The sequence below is a fragment of the Bacillus rossius genome, chromosome 2 (genome assembly GCF_032445375.1).
Source record: "Bacillus rossius redtenbacheri isolate Brsri chromosome 2, Brsri_v3, whole genome shotgun sequence".
NCBI classification, from domain to species: domain Eukaryota; kingdom Metazoa; phylum Arthropoda; class Insecta; order Phasmatodea; family Bacillidae; genus Bacillus; species Bacillus rossius.
In genome coordinates this window covers 74,628,949-74,647,609 of record NC_086331.1, presented here as the reverse complement: position 1 = coordinate 74,647,609, position 18,661 = coordinate 74,628,949, and the positions used below count along the sequence as shown (strand labels likewise).

The window sequence follows — 18,661 nt, the reverse complement described above, 5'->3', positions numbered from 1 at the left end:
GTCTTTCTGGGCGTTGGAGAAATAGTGTGCCCTACCAGATTTACAATTTTTTTATTCTTGGGTTGGCTCTTTCCTATATTAAATATATACACCTCTGGTCAATCACACAATAATTTTGTCTATTTCAAAAACTATTTTAATACCTATGTTCATTTTTCTGATTCCTAGGGGAGGCTGCTGATACTGTACATAAAATATTCACATGATTGGAAACCTTGTTTACATTTTATTCATTGAAGGAATATCTTGCCAGGCTCTTACTGCTATACAATTTAAAAACATGGAAAAGTGTCCAGATGGTTGTCCTTGTTAGCAGTGTCTGTCCTGGCTGAGGGCTATTCTAGGTTCACTGGTCTTGCTACCCGCACGCAGGGACCGGGGTGAAAAGCCTGATCTGGCTTATCAAAGCCCCTTAAGTGCACTTTCACAATCTGTTTCACCGGTTTCGTCTGGGGGACCCACCCGGTATCGCCTGGGTTGGTCTTTGATGGTGGCTCTGCATGACCGCCATGGCTGCTCTCGTCTCGGTGGCAGCGGATCGGTGAAGGTGGGCTGGCTCCATGCAAGGATTGTTGTGACAGCTCTCTCTGGGACCCGGGTCTGCCTCCTTGATGGGCAGGCCGAACTGGTGATCTGCTCACGATGGCTGGCCCAGAGGTTTTACTGGCTTAGCTGAGAAGTGTGAGATGTTGCACAGCTTGCCTGCAGTCCTGACAATTGAAGACAACTGCTCCACAGTCTTCTCCTTGCCTGCTGAGCTGGATGGGGCGGGACGATCCTTAGCTGGCCGGCAGGGGATCTCCGCGGGTTCCGATGATCTCGGCTACTTCTGCTGGGTCTTCTGATGGGCATGTCTAGGTCGCTGGGTTGAACGGCATTAGGGTGGCCGTATGCTGCTGGGCTACTGTGACTTGAAGATAGAAGTCAGGGGTGGGATCCCCAGGAATCCTTGGTGGCTGTCTGTGTCCATGTGCCGGGTCTGGTTTGTCGCCTAGGTGGGGTACCATGTCTTGAAAGCCCAGAAGGCCTCTTGTTCATCATCTTCTATGTGGGTGACTGGGCTCTGGTTTCCATCTGGTTCCGTTACCTTCTTAATTTGGCCCAAGGTTACTTTTCTTCATTTTTATTTTTCAGCCTTTACCCATCCTGTATTTTTATGTAGGTGGTGGAGGGTTGTAGGGCCTTCCCATTTGGGTGTGAAGGATGCACAAATTTGCTTGCTCATGCTGCTAAGAGGTAGCTTCGTACCGAGACTTGGTCCCCTTTCCTTTTAATTGCACGCTTCCCTCCAGATTTTTGGTATTTTCTTTGGATGTATCGATATAAGTTGCTTCAGGCCTGTTCCTGTCTCTCGTGGAAACTGCATCCTGGAAGGCTTGTGTTTTGGGGGCTGCTCAGTCTATCTCCATTCTCCTAGGCATTTGAGATTTCCTCCGAGCAACAGCTGGCTAGGAGACATTCTGATGACTTCGTTCTGGCATCTCCTTGTCCAATGAGAGTGATCATTCTTGATCCCGATCCTGATTCCTTTCTTAATCTCTTGGTTCAGGCATTCTATAGGGTGAACCTATGGGTAATAAGTAGGGGTCGTCCACTGCTCCACATCCTACACATCCTCTCCCACAATTTCCCAGCAAATTATGCCCCAATATTCGTGAGCACCAGCCTTGGGTATCCCCATCTTGAAAGGACCTCATCTTCCATCACTGATGATGTTTATTTGCCTTGGCCTTTGCTAATGGAAATCCATTGATCCATCTTGAGAAGAGGTCGGTCACAATGTGTACATACTCCTCTCACTTGGTCCTGGAATACAGCCCCATCAGGTCTAGGGCTATGGTGTATCGTGCCAACTTCGACTATCTGGTATACATGGGCACTTTTGCGGGTGGGTTCTCCTTTGCTTGGAAGAAAATTACACACCGGCTGACATAATCTCAGACCTCCTTTGTTATTCTGTGCTACCAATATCTCTCTGGAACTGCCTTTAGCATTCCCTCGATACTTGGGCGCCTTGCTTATCCGTGGTCATGCATGTGGTTTAGTAGTGACTCCCAATAGGATGGGGGCACCCATAATTTCCAGTTTTGTCGTTGGGATGTACGGGTTCAGATCACTCCGTTCTTTTCTGGTAGTGGTCGCGATACAGGGTTACGAAGTTCCTTATACTGGGATCATTCTGTTGGGCCTTCAGAAATTGGTGTTTCTCAGCCACTCGGAGGTGTATTTTGGTTTTTTGTTGGTGCTGTGGCCTTTGTACTGGGGGAAATATCCTTCTAGATTCTTACTTGGCTTGATCTTCTCTGGGGAAGTGGGTGGGGCACCTCGACAACTCATCTGGAAGCTCATTTTCCCTCCCTGGGCAATGCTCGCCCTCGAAGTCAAATTCACTGAGTAGGATTACCTATCTGGCAAGCTTTGCTTTGCTGTCCTTCAAGTGATGGAGCCAGATAAGAGCTTGGTTGTCCGTTTGAATGGTGAATGGCGCGTCGTCCAGGTAATACTGATAGCGTTTGATGGCCCAGACAATGGCTAGGCATTCTAACTCATTGCTGTGGTATCTAGTCTCAGCTTCACTGATGGTAGTGGAGGCATACTCTATGATCAATCTCTGATTTGCGTTTCCTTGCTGATAGAGTACTGCTCCCAGTCCTTATAGACTGGCGTTAATATGCCAAATCATCCACCTGCTGGGCGTGGGCCGGTGCAGGGTCAGTAAGTTTGTAAACAACTTCTTTTTGACTTGGAAGACTTGTTCTCTTTCTGGGGTCCAATCCCACTTCTGGCCTTTCCTTGGGAGTGTGAACAGTTAGGCCGTAACCTCTGCAATATTCAGCATGTAGTCCCTCAGCCATCCACAGATGCCTAGAAAACGCTTTAGTTGCTTGGGTTTTCGGTGCCTCTGCCTCTTGAATTGTGCAGATTTTTTTCTGGTTGAGGTAGTGGACCTGGAGCATTCCAAACTCGCATTTGTCCAGGTGGCATGAGAAATTGTGTATCCCTAATCGCTCCAAGACCTTATTAATGTGTGCCAGATGTTCTTCCCGTGTTTTCAAGAACACAATAATGTTGTTCATGTATGCGACATAGAAGGCTATCACTTCGGTCACAATTAGGCTCTGGAAAGTGCATGGTGCATTTTTTAACCCGAAGGGGTTTCACCCTAAACTGTAAGCTCTCTCCGTTTTGGTTGGTAAAGGCTGTGTACTTCCGGTTTTCTGGGGCTACTGGGATTTTCCAATATCTAGCCCTTAGATCAAGCCTGGAGAAAACGCATGCGTCTCCTAGTTCTCAAAGGGTATGGCCTATAGTTACGACCGGAGGTGCCACGCTGTAGGTTAGCTTGTTCAGGAGCCGGTAATCCAACCAGACGCGCAGTTCACTTAGGGGCTAGGGAGGGGCCCATTATCACCAAACACTCCTATATGGTGGTTTAGTATTTGCAAGAGTTGCATGGTGTGGCAGAGTTATAATTGTTGCTTAATGTCTTTTGTTCACATTTTGTGTTAGTGTTGAACTGGATGATGCTTGGAACAATGCTTCATGGTTCAGATAGCATTGCTGAAATGTGTCCGCTTGGTGCCAGAATCTAAGATGCACCCTTGCTTGTGTAGCCAGGGCTATGCGATTATTATTCTTTCTTCAATTTTGTCGGTAACGATTCAGAGAGTTGGGCAAACTCCTGCCCTTGTTACAAGTGGTAACATGATGCTTCCTTCGACGTGGATCTCCTTTGTTGGGTCTGCTAATAGAATCCTGGTTGTGACTGGTTGAAGTTCCTTTTTCTGCTCCTGTGATAGCTTGTTGGAGTGCACGAAGTTGGCAGTGGCCGTCAAGTCGAGGAGAGACATTACTTTCTGGTTACCCATATCTAATATGATCTTTGGTATGGTCCGGTTTGCATCCTTGTTGTTATGCAGTTAAGAGTAGAGATTTTTATTATGTGTTCGGATTGGCTTGTTTCTTTGTCCTTCCCACCTGCTTGTTTTCTGCTTAGGAGGGTTCTGTGGTTCCAGTTTAGTTGTGTTTCCCCGCGAGTCCTGTCCTTGGTTGTTCTGATGTGTTGGGCAGTACTTGTTGAGATGGAAGCCAGTTCTGTTGAAATGGTTGCCGGTACTGGGTGGTTTATTCTGTAGGCCTGGTTTGACCTGTGACTTCCTAATTGGAGCCAGTTATTGAGGATATCGATCTGGCAGGGAAGTTTCTTGAAGGGGGTTTGCTGGGTCTGTCTCTTTCTAGTGCCCTTGTTCTTTCCACCAAGTCCTCGATATCCTTGGCCGGGGGTGCATGTAAAAATGAGTGTGTGCTGGGCTGCAGTAGTTAAATTATGTAGGGGATGCTTGTCTCTGGGGGTTGTTCCCAATATGGCCGCTTGTATTTTTTCATTTTCTTGAAGATTAAAATTTCATCCTCTTCTGTGCTGGTATGTTCCCTTTGGTAGAACTGGCGGCTCAAGTCAGCCATCAATTCTGTTCCTGGATATATGGAGGTTCAGCATGCCCTCAGCTCATCCCATGTTGTTAAAAATTCTCTATACATGCTCCACCAGGTGGCCGCACTCCCTTTGAAGCTGGCGTTGGCCATACTGAAGCCAGTGACCACAAAGGATTCCTGATTCCTCGAGTTGACTTTCACATTGGTCTATGAAGTCTGTGGGGTTTTTGGTGTGACAGTCCGGCCAACTCCGGCAGCATCAACTTCCCCATGCCGGTATTGAACAGCGGGAGATTGATTATCAAGGTTAGAGGAGGTTGGGCCTATAAGAAATATACTTGTATTCCTGCCCGGCGATGCCTATCACTTTCTCTCTCAATCCTAGGCAAACCAGATGATAAAGGCTGGCGCAGTTTGCACAGGTTACTCATTTGTGTGACTAGTGCTGTCACATGTAGAGAAGATACATTTTTTGCCTGCAGCAGACAGTCGGTGCATTAAAACTTAATCCCTTTCCAGTCGCGGGCGTCATCTGACCAAGCTAGGCATCTCCCATGAAAATGTTTTGAACAGGTGTTGCACTCAAGGTAGTACTACAACCCTTTGCCTGTATATTCAGATACAGGGCACCTCTGGGAGGCTTCCATAGCCTGGGGTAAGTTGCGTGGCTTCCCGGAAAACGTTGGGCAGTCATGGTTAGTCTTTGCGGTTTTTGGGCATCACTCAGTTTTGAGCAGTCTCAAACTGAGTTAATTTCTGTAGAATTGTTCTCATCTCAGAGGGCAGCACAGGTTGGCCATCTCTGAGGTGTCCTGAGGTGGCCCCACGTTGGATGCACTAATTGTCGCGTGGCTCTTAATGTCTAGTTACTGACACCTGCATCTTCCGGTGACAATCGTCAAAAGTCTGCCTATTGGGGTTTGTTATCTTGGCCGGCCTTAGTGCAGGTCCCTATATGGGGTAGGGTAGATGGTTTTATTAACTCTGGAAGAAATCCCCAGTGGGAGATGCTTTGGAATGGTGGTCTCCGCCCCTGACAATTCTCTAGATGATGGTTTTCCTAGCAGGAACTGGTTCCCCCTTGGCTCTTCCTTGTTTGGAGGAGTTTATGTCGGGGGAGCCTTATAGGTGCTGGGAAGAACACGGCTAGCTGGTTTGGGGTTAATATGCTCGTCTTTGCTCGGCTACTGTGCGGTTTCTGGCTTTGGTGTGTACTCAAGGGGCCTCATCTCGTGAGTCTCCTTCTACTGGGATAGTCCTTGGTTGGGAGGGAGGGGTTGCATGGTTCCCTGGGTTTGGGTTGGGAGGTCTTCTTACCCCTGACTTGATGAGAGAAGGGCTTTGGGTGAAGCTGGTTACTTACAGTTTGTCTCGTTGGCTGGCCACGTATTCCTCTCAGGTGTAGTGCTGACTAGGCTGGATACTGCAGTGCGGGGTTTCCCAGGAATACCCTCTTCCCAGAAGAACACACTGGATTTCGGGCAAGCTATTTGTTCTGAGTAAAGTTCAAATGAGAAGTAGCTTCCCCTTACACTCTGCTCTGGGCTCTACTGATTTCTCCTACTATGGTCTGGTGACCATACTAGTTGTAATTCTTCCCTACGACCTAGACAGGCAGATCCTAGATTTGGCAGTCATCACTCTACTATTCCTCCACGACAATGCTGCTACTCTTTCTATTCAACCCTTCCGTGACGGCTGTCGGACACTCAGGTCTCGACACTGGCGGGCAGTACTCCCGACTTAAAGCGTGTTGAGCGCAGACACAGCTGTTGCTTGAGAGAGAGCGAGAGGTTGTGTGATGAGCAAGCTCGGCAGCTGAAGTGGTGCGGTGAGCTAGGCTCAGCTGCCATTGGTGCCTCTCGGGCACCAACTGACTTGCCTTGCCAAGGGCTGGCCTTTTATACCCACCCTTAGGGCCTGAGAGTGATGTAGGTAAGTGAGTAATTCCGGGAATTGCCGGCCACTGCCTGAAACTCTAGGTGGCTGTAGTGCCATGTGCACTTCACCGGCCTGGTTTAAGAGCGGGTAGGGAGAGGGTAGCTGCCTGTCAGGAGGGCTCAGATGGCTTCACCAGCTCTCAGCATGGTAGCCCAGGGCAACCAGAGACGCGGGAGTGGTAGCCCTGGCAACAGGTGATGTAGTTGTTAATGCACTGTCTTTGCTACCTCGCTCATCTGCCGCGGCCTGCACACGTGTTTAGGAAGGGAGGGGCTGACTACTTTGTGATTATCGACGTGCGCAGAACGTCACACATCACAGCTCCTCTCCTTACATCCTTCTTTGGGCTGCTTTGCTGTCATGCAGATTTGTCAACTGGTTGTATTTCTATCTGACCTCATCAGATGCTCTAACATGAGTCCTTGTCCATGCCATGTAGCTGACCAGCTGTCGACATACTCTGGTTCAGTCCGTGATGTCACATGCACACTTATCTTAGCTTGCTGCCAAATGTTCTCTGCCCTGTCGTAATACAGGTACAGTCGAGCCAAACATATTACACTGGCTGTCTTCCAAAAGCTAATAAACTTGCCTGAATAAAACACATATCAAATTTAATTAAATTTAAGTACTCAAAATTTAAAAACTACCTTTTTGAGGCATGTCTCATTTGCAACAGAATCTTACATTAAAAAATAGCATGTTAAATTATTAACAATTTTTTTGCTGTCTCAAATAAAAACTGGCAGCATCTGTGGTGACACTTGGGCACTGATGCTCCTACATTTGAAATCGATGCTGGTTTCCAATATTGATTTTAGTTTCTTTTTAGGTCTTGGGTGAAATCAAGACCTTTTGGATTTATCGGACTAATTTCTTTGAAAATCACATTGTTTTCCACATATAAGTTTTTCATTCTATAATGCATTAAAGCCAATTCGTGCTTGTTACAAGTAGCCTATGCTATTACAGTGAATAGTTGTTGTAAACACTGCCTGAATATTATAACAGAGACTTGAGTTTGAAGCATTTAAAGCATTTGAACATTGTTGGTTCCATTAAATTTTGTTGATTGTTCGAAGTCCATACTTTAAGCATTTAGCCATTTTAAACACCAGTATTGAAATAAATAAAATATTTTTAAATGGTATAATACATTTTTCAAATTCCATTGGTATATATAATTGTTCATTAACAAGAACTATAAGGGAAGCATTATTTACAGTATTTCATAATTCAATTTTTTAATTTATTGCAATAAACAGTCATATGCAAAATATTTGCTAATATTTGTGTCATCTATTAATTTTCTAACTTTAAACTTTTTATGGTGAATGAACGGATGTACAGTTGGACGAATTATGAACTATGGACGTAACAATTTATGAACCACATACAAAACAACAATTTATATATTTGGTAAGTTTTTGGTAAGTTTATTCATGGTCAAAGGTAATGCAAGCATATATAATAAACCTAAATTAATAACTTCTATATTAAAGAATGATACAAAACCAGTATACATTCTAACATTATGTACATATATCTTTGTTGCAGTAGTGGTTTGAAGAGCAATGTGAATAAAACTTACACAACCTTTTTCTGTTTCTTTCACATCATTTTGTTTAATTGAGATAATCTGTAACCATCTTTTGATATTTTACATGTTTCGGAACACATATAGGTGTAGGTTATCTATAGAATCCAACAATTAAAAAAAAAACTAATGAAATACAAAAATATACCCTGAATTAGGTTATGAAGGGGCAAAATATCACTAATACACTTTAATTTGTATATGTAATAGTATAATATTATATTGTATTATGTCAAAAATACTACAGTAGGTAAGACTCAATAATCACATTTTATCCAGTCTAAAATCATGCTACTATAAACCAACAACCCTCCCCCCCTCCAGCACTGACCACAATAGATCCTCACCTATACACATACAAAGTTTCTTTGCTCTTATGCCACCAAAATTACAGATTAAAATGTGGATTCACAGTCAATCAAGTGGGTCAAATTATGAACAAATATTTGGAATAATTTCATTGTCATATTGAGCACTAAACCATGGCAGTACCTTTTTTCTAGTTCAGGACTTTATTCTGTGTGTGTGTTTTTGTGTTTATATATGTATATATACATGTGTGCAGTGCACACACATACACACACACACTCAGTATAATCCTTTTATAATGTTCCTGCTTATGTTTTCCTGCTTATGACATATTTATTAAATCCTGATATTTTCCCCTTAAGGACAATGCATTTATTTCTTTCATATAAAGTTTCACGAATGGTGCAGTTCCTGCTTATATGGTTTGCTTTTAAAATTTAATAAATGCCAAAAAAAAGTTTTCAATACCCTATTTAAACACTTATCACATCTGTGAAGTTAAAACATGTTAAAAGGTTTACTTACACTTTAAGTACAGTTTTGTTTACAATAACTACTGTACCTTATATGGTTCAAATAGAATTGTATGCAAAAACAAAATGTCAATGTGCCAGACTAGCGCTACATGTTAGTGCTGGCTAATGCTGTGTATTCTATATATCAAAGGTATGTAACATTTGCAGCTATGTGTCTGTTGGCACCCTTGTCTTGATAAAAAAAAATAAGAAAGCCGTTCCTTGCTATTCTATTGTGTTTTCAGATGTACGTGCGTAGGCCTACAGTATTTTAGTTTGCAATTATTCCACGAGGATGGTGAGGGGAGGAACGAATTTTCTAATGCTAATAAAGAGTTTAATTTCATTTGTAGGTAGTACTCCCATAATTACACGTTTTCAAGTGGTGAAGGAATTGGAAATAGGCATTTCCAAGCTAAATTTCATTGTCACAAATAGTGAGCAATTTTACATAAATGTGGTAGTTTGTCTTTAAAAACAAATAAAATAGAAGCTGGAAGCATCACAAAGTTGAAAAATTGTGTGCTTGGTTAAGCAAATTCGATCATCAAGTTCACCCATTAGTGGTTTTAATATTAAATTTGTTTGCATAGCTTGTTGAGTCCATTGGTAAAAAGTTCAAATGCTGATAAGTGCTAAATTTATATTTCCTGCTTAGAACATTTTCCTGCTTATAAAGTTTTTTCCTTATGTCCCTTGAAAAAAAAATTATAATAGGATTGTACTGTATATATAAGTTACAAAAAAGAGTAGTAAATATTATTTTAGTGACACATTGCAAACATTGCTGGTAGCGGCAGCATGTGATTATACTCGCAGCATACAAATTAAGAAATTTAATGTATTAATGGTTTCTTTTAAAACTGATATATTCAAAAGTTTGCTTATTAAGAGTATGAATATGGAAGCAATGCAGTATCTCCATCACAGTTTTGTGGTGTGGTATTCTTATCTGACTAGATTACTTAAAAATTTGTTTGGTTGTTAAAAAGTACCTAAGAAGAAAGGTCTCACAGAATATCAAACCCCCAATGATAACATAAGCCTTTTTCTCAAATAAAATTGTTTGAAAAATCTTTTAGTGATGCTGTATTCTTATCAAGCTGCTAGGACAGCCATAATTATGATTAAATAAAAACCTGAACTTTTTTGTGTTTGTGCTTACTATATTTATATGAAAACTTTTCAGCATAATTAACATACCATTAGAGCTATGACTCATTATGTTCCAACAGTTCACCAAGTCATTTCTTTAATCACAAATTTATTGACAGAAACTGAATAAAATCTTTTGGTACCTCCTTAGCACCATTCAACAAGCACTACATTATACTGGATGGCCAATTTATGATTTCTCTATACTTAATTTGCAAAAGTAATAGCATTTATTTACAGCATTTGTTTCATTAACATGTGATAGTTTAAATATAGGTATGTTATATTGTAAAAAATGTAACATTTAATGTAATAATGAAACTTTAAATAGACTTTTTTTATAATGCTGAAATTCACCATGGTAAACTACATTGCTATATTAATAACATAATTATGTATACTAGGACACTCATTGGACAAGTCTGATTCTGAGTGGTTGATTTTAAGTTTTTCGTACATGAATACTGCTTTATAAACCTCACACGGGGGCCAAGATTCCATGGAACCAAAGGAATCTTTGGTTCATCTGCTTTTAGAGGGGTGAAATGTGTATTTATTTATAGCTGAATCTGTTATCCAAATACATTATTCCACATTCCAGCATCATTAATAATATTCAATCTCACACACTTAAAATTTGAGACAGCCCTCTTCACCCTGCGCCTAATATCATAATCTATGGAATGTTGTCCTCTTCTTACACCGAGACTCAGAGCTCGGCTATCTTCATGTTTTTTTTGCTTTTGCCCAGAACATGGCCGAACTGGGGGAACGAAACCATCGCTCTGCTTCCCCGACCACCTCCCCCCCTCCCTGTCGGCAATAAACGTGTGCAAATCTTGAATTGATGTGTTGTTTAAGAATGGTGTGTTGTAAGAACAGAGTAACTTTGTAACAACTTATTTTAGCAAATCTCTTTTAAATCCTCAACAAGAAAAATGGATTGTTGAAATTTATTGAAGAATTTGACCTGGTCCTTCGGGAGGTTTAGGCGGCGGTTATAACTGCACAAGGGAACTTAGGGCTGGCTGCTTCCTCCAGCCATCCAAGCAGCGGAAGGGAAGTCAGATGGAGAGTAAGGAGGAGAAAATAGCAGTAGGGAGAAAGACAAACATATTGTGTGTTGGAAAATTTGCTGTCAAAATGTTTCGGTGGTGAGATATTTGAAATAATTTTTAGTGGAAGACCAACTTTACGTATGGCACATATTATTTATTAATACTACGTAAATCAAAAGGCAGGGATTTCAAAATGGCTTATAGGCTGAGAACATAAATAAAATTTACTTTAGAGCCTTGTTTAATTTTTTAATGTGAACTAATTAAAAAGTGATGTGCGTTAATTATAGGATTATTTATTACAGGGTATCGCTTTTGTAGCATTGTATAATGTATACATTATTTATACATACATAATACAGTAGACTCCCGATTTCTTGGGGTAATGACTGGCAAGAGGTCCACTGATAACCGATAACACGATTAAAGCAATGTAAAAAAAAACTCATAAAAAATTTTTTTTATCATGGCTATTTAGACAAACACTGTAACATATGCCCCTTGAAGTAAAGCCCTTGTTCGTTCCAGTACAACAGAGCACTAATCAGAACTGCGCTAGTCAAATATTTTTTTTTTTCCATTAGAGAATATCTTAATCAAAATATTTTCTTTTCCAATCATGTTAAGTGTGCTTGCTGACTACCATTTTAATCAAGTCACTACTTCGTTAAAATTAATTTACAGTACTAATATACATATGTCTAAGTACATTTGAAGTATATTTAAATAAATGTTCAATAACATTTTGAGATTAAACTACCTAAAATTAAATTTAAAAAATCACATACCACATTTATAATAGGGCTTGGGCATAACATTCCTAAGTAGGCATTACCAACACTTCTGAGTTACATAATGTTTTTGATATAGGAGATATATTTCAGGTATAATAAGATTTAAGAAAGCCTAAACCTAACATTTTCTATTATTAGAAATATTATTTAACCTGTTAAAATAATTCCTAACTATGTTAATTAATAAATGTGTTGTTAATTAATAAATGAGTTTCTGCCATGATTTGCCACTAGCGCATCGTAGTAGGCGTGAGGTAAACTAGCCCTGAAAGCTTCTGGCTTTTCTCTCCAGAGATGCTGCTGACACGCCTGACATGCAGCATCGCAGAATATAAACGTTTGAAAAATTGCTTGTTGATTCGTCACAGTATTAATTCATTGCATTGCTAATTCATTGCATTGTATTCAATGCTACACAAGTGCCATTGCTGTTGTGCATGCACAGAAATAAAATTCTAAAATTAATCTTGTCTTTATGGTTCATGGAAATATGGCATGGTTAACCCACAAACTGAATAACCCACACCCACATAATCGGGAGTCTACTGTATACGTAATGGTATAAATAATATTTTTGCACATTCTCATTTATTGTCATATATTAAGAAGGATAATGGTTTAACAAACATTCAATTTTGTATCCTAAAATCTAAAAATTGTTTACCAGTATGAACAATTTTGCCACTTAAAATCTTGGTTTCCCGACTTTGAAAACTACCCTTCGCCCCTGATCTCACACCTATTAATAATAAAAATCTCTAAATAATATTCATGTGTTTTTTCCCAGGTAATAGTTACTTGAGGTGTGTGGTAAGGTAGTGATCTGAGGTGGAAAGTGAGACGACAAATCACTTGATTGCCAATGGGCAGCAGGATGATGATTCCGACCCAAGTTAGGTTAGCTATTATATCTATAGTTATTGAAAAATTAACTTTAGAAATTATGCTGTTCTAGTACATATCAATTCTGTTTCGCTGTAAAGTTGACCGGTTATCAAAATTCAGTAGTAACTGAATTTGTTACACCTTAAAATTGTAATGTAAGTGTGGAAATTACGTGTTTTTTTATGTAATTAGTAAAACAACATAAGATAACTTTTCATTAAGAAAATCTAATTATCATTGAATAAATAATTATGTTTAAGTCACTTGTAAAAAAAATAAGCTTCAGCCATTTAAACAGATTATTTGCTTTTCACTTCCTACATCTACATAATTGTTATGTTTTCCATTAACAGATTACAGCTTTTGGAAAATCCAGTCGCTGGAAGAGAATGTCACAATTTTAATGACGAGTCCTTATATCTTGCGCACGATTGTGATATGCTATTTTGTTCCGATTTTGCTGGCTCTTCAACAGGAAAAAGGTAATGAATAGAAACATTAATGCGAACTTCATTATTCAATATTGGAATATAGCTCAATATATTGTATAATTAATAAGGAAGCTGCTACAAAATTTTAATTAAGAACTGTTGATAAATATAAGGAATATTTTAACATAATATGTTCTGCATTTAGTTTGCCACGTTCAATATATTCTGTATTGTTACAGGAGTTGGCAGGTTTTACATAAATAAAATATAATGAGCGTGGTTTTGGAGTCCATGGCATCCCAGTTTGTTCAAATAATATGTTTTTTCTCATTGAAGTTTAATAATTTAGAAAAAAAAAACTTTTAATTATATTTTGGGTAAAGCATCAGGAAATCAAGGCTTAAATCATTATTTTTATTATTTTGTAGCAATTTTATAGCATTTATGTTTCCGGTAATCTTATAAATTAGTTAAAGATGTTTTAATAAATCACTTGTAACTTGAAATTATGTTTACACCAATCCCTCACTTAGGACAATTAATGCGTTCCTAAAAATGATAGTGTTATCCGCAATCACGTATTCTGAAGCATTGGTTTTCATAAATAGCAATGCTAATTTACATAATGGTTTACAAAATGTGTAGGGAAATATTCTTTACGTAATATAAATGTGCAGTATAACACTCAACGATAAACATGTCTCCCCAATGAATACTTTGTATGACAAATACTACACCGCGTAACGGGAGTTATCGTCAGTCGGCTGGTTGACTTGCCCTCCCGGGCGTAACCTTAAACTCACGGCGCATACTTGTCCACGAACTTTACAACCATCCTTTATTCGCAGTGATACCGATAATGTATGGATATTACATTTTAATTTTTCAAATATTAAAGTGCTTATTCCTGTATCACTGCTTGGTTCACATCAATTCTGTCAGGCCCATGATTTTTTTTCATTGCACCATTCTTTTAATAACCTTTTCCATGTGAATCATCTGTTCATTTCTCTTCTGGTATCTAATGTCAAATATATTCTTACTAGTACAACCAACAGCATGAGACTTATATAAACGTTTGATAGAGTCTTTATTTTGTATGATTGTGCACACAGTTGACTTGCTTAAAAATAAAGTATGACCAACATAAGTGTAGCTTTCATGAAATTCTGCACGCTGAAATATTTATAGTTTTGTCTTAAATACTTGAACACGATGCATTATGCTCTCAGTTGGGAACTATGATTCCAATGTGATTCCAACTGCAGGTTCCTGCGCACGTACAGTTACCAGCAGACGAATGGGCAGACGTTGCTTGTGTTTGTGCGTGCGAGTTCCCTGCCATTGGCTAGACTGAAGTTCATGACGGCCGGGTCTGTGGCTGGACAACGGTATGGTATGGTAGCATACGCACAGACGTAAGAACATTTGGTCCTTTACACTCCATAGCCTAAACTTGCCATAGCTGATGTTTGTACAATAGCCGATAGTGTAGTCAGATCTGTGCACGCATCTCTTCCCGCTTCCTATGGCTAACTGTATGCCACAGTACATCTGTTGTTTACTGTGTTGAAGCAGACTTCATGGCTTCATGCCCGACTTTTTTTGCCTTTAGCGAACAGACGTGCTATTTAAAACTGGGGCAGTAAAATTATCATTGCTCTAAATTAATTCGCGCAATCTGAAGACGTACTAAGTGAGGGATTGGTGTACTAGTTATGCATATAACAGAAAATGTAATAGAACCTGTTTTGGTAGTGATTGGAATCTGATAGCAGGAAATAAATTACTTATAAAAGGAATACATTGTTACGCACATTTCGTAATTATTATTTTTTCATAAATTGATCTTTAAAGCAATGTCTCATTTCACCCATTAGATTATGCAAAAGTCAAATTTGAATATCTGCTGTGCAATCATTAGGTGTACAGGTAATTTGGTCGTTAGGCGCTTTGAGTACTGTTCTGTCTCTGCGTCTTATGTTTAATAATTTATAAAAATATCTGCCTACTGGGTTTTATGGATGTGTGCACATACACCTGGATCTTACTTGTGGAGGGGAGGGGGGTGGAAAAGTCTTATCTACCCCTGCGTCTGTATGAGAATGGCATGCACTCGAGGTCTCGATGTACAAGTTTATTTGCGTATATACATGATAGGGGCCACAGTCTCCCCTTACAACTTGGCCTAGAACTGATTGACTCTCCCTACTCTATGGCCTGTAGAAAGGCAGGTCCTGGACTTGACTGTTGTTCCACTACGATGTCTACTGGCGACTCTCTCTCACTAATTTGACACATACCGACGCAGATCAGACACTCGTGACATGACTAGGGCGGGCAGCACTCTCGTCGCCTAGTGCAACCAGCATGACTCCTTAGGCTGGAGAGAGAGCTCAGCACAGTGAGTGAACTCGGCTGCTGAGAAGGCGCGGTGATTAGGCTTGGCTGCTAGTGGTGCCTTTCGGGTACTGATTTTCTGGATTTTTTTTCTAGCCTAACTAAAACTAAGTGTGTTTGGGAGGGTTCTGGGTTGGGGAGGCAGACTAAGTGCGTCTCAAGCCGAAGCCTATATGCTCTAATCTTTTAGGGTGTTAGTCATGCTGGAGGGGTAGTATGCATCATGTCACCATGTCGGTCCATCTATCCTTCCTTCCATCTTGGTGGGGTGGTGCCTTCTATGATGCTCTGTCTTCTGAGGGTTTGGGAATGTGGATAAGGCAGGAATGACCCTCAGGCTGGGTGCGAAAGTGGTGAGATAAACACACTACCCTCCTATCAGAAATATGATTCTTTGGGGGAGGGGGGGTGATTTTGTTCGAAAGGTGCTCCGAAAGATTAGGGGGATCAAAGCTTGGAGTTAATAGCTTGTACAGTAACTTATAACAATTTGATCTTAAGGCTAAATGCTATGAGACCTTAATTTCTAGGTAAGGAACCAGAGCCTTGGTTACACCGTTTTTACAGTGGGAGGTATGAGACCTCTCATGAATTACTGTCTTTCTTGGAGTTGGTAAAATAGTGTGCCCTACTAGGTTTAGAATTGTCTGTCTCTTGGGTTGGTTCCTTATATATACATATTGTTACGATTTAACAATATGTATATAAATTATGCAATATGGGGAGAACTATTGGGTTCGTAAGGGATAGCCCAATTAAGTTTTTTTAGACAGTTTTATTGGTTACTTATATTTACATCACTAATAATTAATCTTACTTAAAAATTCCATATCACTAATTATTCGCACTTAAAAATTTTTATCCCCAAGTCATTCAGTGTTTATCAAAGTTACACAGTCCGCATTCCTCGCAGAACTCTCGTCGCACTCCTCACGGAACTCTCGCCGCACTCCTCACGGAACTCACGCGGCACACCCTGTGGAACTTTGTCGCCAAACTCTCACCGCACCTGCGGCACTCATGGCACTCACCGTTGTGGGCTCACGTGGCACCATCACTGAACTCTTGCCGCGCTCCTCGCCAAACCCTGTCGTCGAATTCTCGTCGCACTCTCGCCACCAAAACTGTCGCGGGACTTGCCGCCCAAAGAAATCACATGCCCGAAAACCGTCGCGGAGGCAAGTGTCCCAGCTTAAGTAATCTCTGGTGCCTTTCTAGAACTCACGAGTGCAACTAAGGCCAGTCACGTCATCCCGTGCCGACCCGATGCCCGAAGCATCGAGAATAGCGTCGCTCATCATGTGACTTCTCGTGGCAGCCCACGGAATTCCCAATGCCACTCAGCGATAGATAACGACGCAGAGGCAGGACAGTGTGCGGGGTTTGAGGAGGGAGGGGGTAGTGACGACCCTTGTAATCCGGCCAGGCATATGTGGCATGTCTTACATCAATGGATGACGCATGACGTCAGTAGCCGTGCGAGGCCGCCAGCCAGCTCCGATCCTAACATCGCGGTCTGGTCTCTCGCGTTCATAATAATACATACGTACTGGTCTATCACACACAATTTCAAATCTATATACATATTCCTGTTTCATAGGGAAGGCTGCCAATTTCACACGTGGTTAGTGCCCTTACTTACATTTATTTACATTTCTCTCACTGTCTGGTTCATACTTTTAACAATTATAGAAACAAATTAAACTGTCTATTGGGTGCATCCTTCTGGCCTTTGTCTGTTGCACTAGAGGCCTACTCTATTTATATTGTTCCTGCTTCTGCACGCAGGACCATGCCTCGCCCGAGATAGTTAGGTGGCTTATCGAAGCCCCTGAGGTGGTGATGGTTGCTGCCTCGCCCCTTTCACAAAACGGGCCATCTGCGCACTTTCATCACTGGTTCTCACTGACTTATTCTGAGGGGATTCATTCGGTATCACCCTGGTTGGTCCTCAAAAGAGGCTCTACAGGACCTCCATGGCTGCTATTCTCTCGGGTGTAGTGGCTGGGTAATGATGGTCTGTCGCCATGCAGGGACCTTAAGGGCAGCTTTTTCTGGGGTGGTTCCTCCGCCTTGGGCAGGTGGGCTATGCCGCTGGTTTGCACAGGTTGGCTGGTCTAGTGGATCTACTAGCCCAGCCAAGGAGGGTGTGCTGGCTCACAGTTTGTCCTCAGTTCTGACTGATGAGATGACGTGATTTCGCCGTCTTTTCCTTGGCTGCTGAGCTGGACGGGGTCGGGAGATCCTTAGCCTTTTGCTTGGCTGGGGATGGGATCTCCACAGGTTCTGGCGATCTTTACTGCCTCTGCTGGGTCCCTGGTGGTTGGCAAGTCGAAGTCGCCGGCTGGAAGGCATTAGGTTGGCTATTGTGACATCTGGAGGGATGTCAGCTATGGGGGTCGTCCTGGAGTTCTTGGTGACCCACCAGGAGAGTGATGGGTTTCTGGATTGGTGATTTCGGTTGTGCTCTAGTTCTCCCTTGACGGTAAATATTACAGTAGTTGACATATCCTCTCATTTGTTTGGTGATTCCGTACCACTAATATCTCCTGGCATTGGCATTTACCATTTCTCGAACACTGTGGTGTACAGTTGGGTTCTTGTGGTGTGTGTAATGCATAAGATGCTATCTACATGAGGGTGGCACCCACAGCTTCCAGTCCGACTGCTAAGGTGACTTTCGTGCTCATATTATGTCGTCTTTTTTATGTTAGTACAGCAAAACCCCTTATTTGCACTTTTCATGGGGACAAAGTAAAAAAGTGTAAAAAGCGGGAAAGTGTAAATAAAGGGAAAAGTATAAAAAGGAGTACAGTTTACCTTATTTAGAATTTTTTTCCTTTGGTTTAATAGCACATACTATAATGCAGGTACAAACACACTAACAACAGATTTTACTTTAGTATTTAATCAATTATTAATTTACCACATTTGACAAAAAAAAAAAAATTAAAGCCAAAATGTTTTTTCTGATTACTTCCTAACAAAAAAATCTGAAATTTTCTTCTGCTTGCTTTTTTGGCTGTTCAAGTAGATTATTTGCCTCTCCAAATTATAAATACAGTTGCAACCTGCAGCGTTTATAACAAATACGGGCTACATACACATTGCTCACAGTAAAAATTAAAAAAAAAAAAAAAAG

The 18,661-nt window shown here is 40.9% G+C and overlaps 1 protein-coding gene across 2 annotated transcripts in view; it reads left to right on the top strand.

Annotated features, from left to right (window-relative positions):
* Nucleotides 1-18,661, top strand: part of LOC134529379 (tyrosine-protein phosphatase 99A-like) — a 242,332-nt gene that overhangs the window by 109,632 nt on the left and 114,039 nt on the right. The window contains exon 5 of one of the 2 annotated variants that reach the window (XM_063363375.1): nt 13,042-13,170. The exons of the other annotated variant lie outside the window; for it this stretch is intronic. Coding sequence (XP_063219445.1) covers nt 13,042-13,170 — 129 coding nt within the window. The remainder of the gene's footprint in view (nt 1-13,041; nt 13,171-18,661) is intronic. 2 annotated transcript variants of the gene reach the window in all.